This window comes from Blennius ocellaris, assembly GCF_963422515.1.
Source record: "Blennius ocellaris genome assembly, contig: SCAFFOLD_56, whole genome shotgun sequence".
NCBI classification, from domain to species: domain Eukaryota; kingdom Metazoa; phylum Chordata; class Actinopteri; order Blenniiformes; family Blenniidae; genus Blennius; species Blennius ocellaris.
In genome coordinates, this window is record NW_027661835.1 from 316,610 (window position 1) to 324,109 (window position 7,500).

At 49.5% G+C, this 7,500-nt stretch overlaps 2 protein-coding genes across 2 annotated transcripts in view; one reads left to right on the forward strand and one right to left on the reverse strand.

The window, feature by feature from the left end:
* Window positions 1–264, reverse strand: part of ltbp4 (latent transforming growth factor beta binding protein 4) — a 27,220-nt gene extending 26,956 nt beyond the window's left edge. The window contains 1 exon segment of the mRNA XM_080522281.1: window positions 215–264. Within this exon segment, the coding sequence (XP_080378407.1) occupies window positions 215–237 (23 nt within the window). The 5' untranslated portion in view covers window positions 238–264.
* Window positions 265–3,039: 2,775 nt separating this feature from the next.
* Window positions 3,040–7,500, forward strand: part of ilkap (integrin-linked kinase-associated serine/threonine phosphatase) — a gene marked incomplete at its 5' end in the record, with an annotated part of 5,089 nt that continues 628 nt past the window's right edge. The window contains 10 exon segments of the mRNA XM_080522282.1: window positions 3,040–3,062; window positions 3,317–3,466; window positions 3,651–3,775; window positions 3,914–4,025; window positions 4,095–4,201; window positions 6,463–6,562; window positions 6,639–6,709; window positions 6,712–6,725; window positions 7,222–7,346; window positions 7,476–7,500. The exon segment at window positions 7,476–7,500 is cut by the window's right edge and continues 95 nt beyond it. Coding sequence (XP_080378408.1) covers window positions 3,040–3,062; window positions 3,317–3,466; window positions 3,651–3,775; window positions 3,914–4,025; window positions 4,095–4,201; window positions 6,463–6,562; window positions 6,639–6,709; window positions 6,712–6,725; window positions 7,222–7,346; window positions 7,476–7,500 — 852 coding nt within the window.

Below are 7,500 nucleotides of genomic sequence, written 5' to 3' on the forward strand. Positions count from 1 at the left end.
AGAGGAGAGAGGAGGAGGATAGGAGGAGAGAGGAGGAGGATAGGAGGAGAGGAGGAGGAGGATAGGAGGAGGAGGGGAGAGGAGGAGAGGAGAGGAGGAGAAAGAGGAGGAGGAGAAGGAGAGGAGGGGAGGAGGAGGAGAGGAGAGGAGGAGGATAGGAGCAGGAGGGGAGAGAGGAGGAGAGGAGGAGGAGAAGAGATTAGTGCTAGTTTACCTCAGCTTCATGGCTCCTCCCATCTTCACCTCCTCCTCCTCCTCCTCTCTCCTCTCATCAGGACCAGACTGCGCCTCCTGCTTTCGTTTGTCCTCCTCCAGATCAGAATTCTCCTTCACAGAGTTTGAGGAGGCCTGCTGCTCCTCTTTGGTGGCGCCTCCTCGCTCCTCCTCCTGTTCCTCCTCCTGCTCCTCCTCTTTGTAAGGAGGAGGGTTCAGGTGAGGAGGGTGCAGCTGTGTGTCCGGAGCGGGAGGAGGAGAGGTTCGCGTTTGAAAGACGCTCCTACTTTGAAGGGGAGGAGGCTCCCGAGGGAGGAGATGATGAGGGCGTTGCCGTGGAGACTGGGCAGCGGGTAACCATGGAAACCAGGTCGGCACACACAGGTGATGGAGGGTCGACACACTTTACGGAAGGAAGGGAGAACTTCTTTCTGAGAGGAGGAGGAGGAGGAGGAGGAAGAAGAGGAAGACGAGGAGGAAGACGAGGAGGAAGAGGAGGAGGAAGAGGAGGAGGAAGACGAGGAGGAAGACGAGGAGGAGGAAGAGGAGGAGGAAGATGAGGAGGAGGAGGAGGAAGAGGAGGAGGAGGAAGAAGAGGAGAGAGGAGGAGGAGGAAGGAGGAGAGGAGGAGGAGGAGGAGGAAGAGGAAGAGGAAGAGGAGGAGCAGCGAGGAGGAGGAGGAGGAGGAGGAAGAGGAGGATGAAGAGGAGGAGCATGGAAGAGGAGGAAGAGGAGGGTGAAGAGGAGGAGCAAGAGGAGGAAGCATGAAGAGGAGGAAGAGGAGGGTGAAGAGGAGGAGCAAGAGGAGGAGGATGAAGAGGAGGAAGAGGAGGAAGAGGAGGAGGAGGGAGGAGAAGAGGAGAGGAAGAGGAGGAGGAGGAGGAGGATGAAGAGGAGGAACAGGAGGAGCAGGAGGAGGAGGAAGAGGAGGATGAACAGGAGGAGCAAGAGGAGGAGCATGAAGAGGAGGAAGAGGAGGAGGAGGAGGGATGAGAAGAGGAGAGGAAGAGGAGGAGGAGGATGAAGAAGAGGAGCAAGAGAAGGAGGAAGAAGAGGAGGAAGAGGAGGAGAAAAACTAAATTTAACTTACATTTTCAGGCAGAAGATTCATTAAAAAAACTTCATCACAATCTAACTTGGTGGTTTGTGCACTGTGTGTGTGTGTGTGTGTGTGTGTGTGTGTGTGTGTGTGTGTGTGTGTGTGCAGACTCACGTTCGTTACATCTCCTCGTCTGACTTCCTGTCACACAGCAGGGAGCCGCACAGAGCGGAGTCCTGAAGGGGGAGGGGCAGAAGTAATCACATTACTTCTTAGGTCCAGCTCTCACACACACACACACACACACACACACACACACACACACACACACACACACACACACACACACACACACACACACAGAAAGAGTCCAATCACCGGTAAAGGTGAGTTAAGCCCCGCCCCCTGAGTTTCTTTAATCCAGAGACCTGAAGAGGAAGAGGAGGAGGAAGAAGAGGAAGAGGAAGAAGAGGAAGAAGAGGAAGAGGAGGAGGAGGAAGAGGAGGAAGAGGAGGAAACGTGACCAGAATCAGACTTTGAGGATTTAAACATTAGTCACAGTGAACTGCTCCTATTGTACTGGAGGCCCCACACACACACACACACACACACACACACACACACACACACACACACACACACACACACACACACACACACACACACACCCCTGGTGAAGCTTGTTGGTTGAGGACTTCAGGTCAACATCTCAGAGACACAACAAACCAACAAACCAACAAACCAACAAAGCACCAAGCAGAGCGACCCCGTGTGACGTCATGAACAACAAACACCAAAACAACCTTGAAAAGTCACAAAACTGCTAAGAAACAACAACAAAAACACAATAAAACCCAGAACGAAGCAACAGAGTCACAAAGAGACAAAACAAACAACAAACAATCATCTTTTCTGAGAACAAACCAGAAATAGAAAAGAAAAAACAGTCAACGCGGCCAGAAAGTGAACAAATATCAACCCTCACCGGCCCCCCCGCCTCCTCCCGCTCCTCCGCCCCCCCTGCCGCCCTCCTCCCGCCGGCCTGCAGGCCTCCGTCCCCCGGCGGGGGGGGTGAGCAGGGCGGCGGAGAGCAGCGGCAGCACGCAGAGGAGCGGCAGCGGCACCGGGAGCCGCATGTCGCCGCAGCGCAGAGGGACACCTGCTGGAAGGCCAGAGTTCCTGCGGCCCTGAACGCACCGTGACGCCTTCACCGACACTGAGAGCGGCGGGACTTCGGACCGCTACAAACTTTCTGCAGCCGCTGAGCGCTCAGCACGGCAGCCAATCAGAGGCCAGGAGCGCCTCTCAGCAGCCAATCAGAGGCCAGGAGCGCAGTTGTGGCGAAATTCAAGCTCAAGCTCTTTATTTAGGCTGGATCAGTAACATGGTAGCTTTAATTTGATTCAATTCAATTCGATTCGATTCGATTCGATTCGATTCGATTTGATTTAATTTAATTAAATTTAGTTTGGTTTTATTTAAATTTATTTTATTTTACTTTATTTTATTGATGATATACTGTGCATTTTACGTTTATTGTTGTCTGATTTTACTGGAAAGCTTCATCAATAAATGTTTATTGATTGTTCTCATTGTGTTCTCATTGGTTGTTCTCATTGGTTGTTCTTATTGTATTCTCATCGTGTTCTCATCGTGTTCTCATTGTGTTCTCATTGTGTTCTCAAACTTACAAATAAACCGTGATCATATTATTGCTCATGTAATATCCAGCAGTAACTAAGTTACTTTTAAAAGAGTAACTAGTAATATTACTTGTCACGGTAACCATGGCGACACAGCTCGTCGAGGTGTAACAACAGGTGATAAATGCTTTTCCCTGTGAAGTGCACGGAGACACTGGGTGTAATTACAGGGACTGGCCAGTGGGGGCAGTGACGTCAGCAGCTGACGTCTCAGCGCCGCAGAAGAAGAAGAAGTGGAGCCTTTGTGATGCTAGCAGTGGCTTTTAGCTTCTCCCCGGTTAAACTTCACCCCTTTCGCTCACAGGGTGAATAAAAGTCTCGCTTTTCTTGTTTTATTTCGGTTTTTCTGAGACGTTTTCAGTTCGACTGACGGAACCCGCCAGCCGAGCGCGTTCTCTGCGACACTCTACGGTCCGTGCGGAGCTCCGTTAGCTCCGTTAGCTCGGAGGCTAAGTGCTGCGGGGCGCGATGGACCTGTTCGGGGACCTGCCGGAACCGGGCCAGAGCTCCGGTGAGTGGGTCGGGGGTGAGTCACAAGACTAGAAAGTCCATCTTCTGACGAACGTTTGGTGATAAAAGTCAACAATATAACAACTTTTACTGGTGAAAACAAAACGAAACGACCAATAAATGTGATAAGAAGAGATGATAAAAGTCCCAGGGTTCCTGTTCTGATCCAGTCTGGACCTCTTTAGGGTCACTGGCAGCCGGAAACACGGCCTCCACCACAGAAGAAGACGAGAGGAGGACCAAACGGAGACGGGACGAGGAGGAGCAGCAGGAAGAGGAGGAGGAGGAGGAGGAGGAGAAGACGAAGAAAGTTTGTAAACAAGGTTTTCAGCAGTTTCCCCCCAATGTTTGTCTGCTTCTCTCCTCCAATCAGACGCAGCGTGAGCAGCGAGGGGGCGGGCTCTCACTGCGTGTGTGTGTGTGTGTGTGTGTGTGTGTGTGTGTGCAGGTCTCCCCGTGTTCAGAGGCTACGTGGCGGCGCGGCGCGGCGAGCGGGAGGAGATGCAGGACGCTCATGTGCTGCTGCCGGACCTCAGTGTGACCTCACTACCTCCACATGTGTACGACACACACACACACACACACACACACACACACACACACACGGTAACGCCTCTGTGATGTCACAGGTCGCACGTGTCATACTTCGCCGTGTTCGACGGTCACGGCGGCTCGAGAGCTTCACGATTCGCTGCTGAAAACCTTCATCACATCCTGGCTAAGAAGTTCCCCAGTGGTGAGTCTGAGGAGGAAGATGCTCTATAATCTGGTGTTAGAGGAGGAAGATGCTCTATAATCTGGATTGGAGGAGGAAGATGCTCTATAATCTGGTGTTAGAGGAGGAAGATGCTCTATAATCTGGATTGGAGGAGGAAGATGCTCTATAATCTGGTGTTAGAGGAGGAAGATGCTCTATAATCTGGATTGGAGGAGGAAGATGCTCTATAATCTGGTGTTAGAGGAGGAAGATGCTCTATAATCTGGATTGGAGGAGGAAGATGCTCTATAATGTGGTGTTAGAGGAGGAAGATGCTCTATAATCTGGATTGGAGGAGGAAGATGCTCTATAATCTGGTGTTAGAGGAGGAAGGTGCTCTATAATCTGGATTAGAGGAGGAAGATGCTCTATAATCTGGTGTTAGAGGAGGAAGATGCTCTATAATCTGGTGTTAGAGGAGGAAGATGCTCTATAATGTGGATTAGAGGAGGAAGATGCTCTATAATCTGGATTAGAGGAAGAAGATGCTCTATAATGTGGATTAGAGGAGGAAGATGCTCTATGATCTGGTGTTAGAGGAGGAAGATGCTCTATAATGTGGATTAGAGGGAGATGCTCTATAATCTGGATTAGAGGAGGAAGATGGTCTATAATCTGGTGTTAGAGGAGGAAGATGCTCTATAATCTGGATTAGAGGAGGAAGATGCTCCATAATCTGGTGTTAGAGGAGGAAGATGCTCTATAATCTGGATTGGAGGAGGAAGATGCTCTATAGTCTGGTGTTAGAGGAGGAAGATGCTCTATAATCTGAATTAGAGGAGGAAGATGCTCTATAATCTGATGTTAGAGGAGGAAGATGCTCTATAATCTGATGTTAGACGAGGAAGATGCTCTATAATCTGGATTAGAGGAGGAAGATGGTCTATAATCTGGTGTTAGAGGAGGAAGATGCTCTATAATCTGGATTAGAGGAGGAAGATGCTCCATAATCTGGTGTTAGAGGAGGAAGATGCTCTATAATCTGGATTGGAGGAGGAAGATGCTCTATAGTCTGGTGTTAGAGGAGGAAGATGCTCTATAATCTGAATTAGAGGAGGAAGATGCTCTATAATCTGATGTTAGAGGAGGAAGATGCTCTATAATCTGATGTTAGAGGAGGAAGATGCTCTATAATCTGGATTAGAGGAGGAAGATGCTCTATAATCTGGATTAGAGGAGGAAGATGCTCTATAATCTGGATTATAGGGGGAAGATGCTCTATAATCTGGTGTTAGAGGAGGAATATGCTCTATAATGTGGATTAGAGGAAGCTGCTCTATAATCTGGATTAGAGGAGGAAGATGCTCTATAATGTGGATTAGAGGAGGAAGATGCTCTATGATCTGGTGTTAGAGGAGGAAGATGCTCTATAATGTGGATTAGAGGGAGATGCTCTATAATCTGGATTAGATGAGGAAGATGGTCTATAATCTGGTGTTAGAGGAGGAAGATGCTCTATAATCTGGATTAGAGGAGGAAGATGCTCCATAATCTGGTGTTAGAGGAGGAAGATGCTCTATAATCTGGATTGGAGGAGGAAGATGCTCTATAGTCTGGTGTTAGAGGAGGAAGATGCTCTATAATCTGAATTAGAGGAGGAAGATGCTCTATAATCTGATGTTAGAGGAGGAAGATGCTCTATAATCTGATGTTAGACGAGGAAGATGCTCTATAATCTGGATTAGAGGAGGAAGATGGTCTATAATCTGGTGTTAGAGGAGGAAGATGCTCTATAATCTGGATTAGAGGAGGAAGATGCTCCATAATCTGGTGTTAGAGGAGGAAGATGCTCTATAATCTGGGTTGGAGGAGGAAGATGCTCTATAGTCTGGTGTTAGAGGAGGAAGATGCTCTATAATCTGAATTAGAGGAGGAAGATGCTCTATAATCTGATGTTAGAGGAGGAAGATGCTCTATAATCTGATGTTAGAGGAGGAAGATGCTCTATAATCTGGTGTTAGACGAGGAAGATGCTCTATAATCTGGATTAGAGGAGGAAGATGCTCTATAATCTGGATTAGAGGAGGAAGATGCTCTATAATCTGGATTAGAGGGGGAAGATGCTCTATAATCTGGTGTTAGAGGAGGAATATGCTCTATAATGTGGATTAGAGGAAGCTGCTCTATAATCTGGATTAGAGGAGGAAGATGCTCTATAATCTGGTGTTAGAGGAGGAAGATGCTCTATAATGTGGATTAGAGGAAGATGCTCTAGCCTGGATTAGAGGAAGATGCTCTAGTTGCAGGAGACGAGCAGCACCTGGACAAGCTGGTCAGGAAGTGTCTGGTCGACTCCTTCAGACAGACGGACGAAGACTTCCTGAGGAAAGCGTCCAGCCAGTAAGTTCCCATCATGCACCTGGAGGGGGCGGGGCCTCGGCGAGGAGCCGCTCTGACGCTCGCCGTGTCCCAACAGGAAGCCGGCGTGGAAAGACGGGTCCACGGCCGCATGTGTCCTCCTGGTGGACGACCTGGTGTATGTGGCCAACCTGGGGACAGCAGGGTGTGTGTGTGTGTGTGTGTGTGTGTGTGTGTGTGCGCAGGTGGTGTTGTGCTTCATTGTGTCACTGTGTGTGTGAGTCACTGAGTGGGTGTGTGCAGGTGGTGTTGTGCCACAATGTGATGTGTGTGTGCAGGTGGTGTTGTGAGTCATTGTGTCACTGTGTGCAGGTGGTGTTATGTGTCACTGTGTGCAGGTGGTGTTATGTGTCATTATGTCACTGTGTGCAGGTGGTGTTGTGAGTCATTATGTTACTGTGTGCAGGTGGTGTTGTGAGTCATTATGTCACTGTGTGCAGGTGGTGTTGTGTCACAGTGTGTGTGTGTGCAGGTGGTGTTGTGTGTCATTATGTCACTGTGTGCAGGTGGTGTTGTGTCACAGTGTGTGTGTGTGCAGGTGGTGTTGGTGTGTCATTATGTCACTGTGTGCAGGTGGTGTTGTGAGTCATTATGTCACTGTGTGCAGGCGGTGTAATGTGTCACTACGTCACTGTGTGCAGGTGGTGTTGTGCCGGCTGCAGCAGGGTGGAGGACAGAGGACAGAGACGGTGTCCCTCAGTAAAGAACACAACCCCACCATGTATGAGGAGAGGATGAGGATCCAGAGAGCTGGAGGCTCCGTCAGGTCTCTCCTTCTTCCTCCACCTTTCTCCCCCTCCTTCCTCCTCTTCCTCCCTCCCTCCTCCTCCCCCCTTGTGTTCCATTGGCCCCTCGTGTCCTGTGGTCACATGACTGTTGTGGGCGTGTCCTCCAGAGAGGGGCGTGTCCTGGGCGTCCTG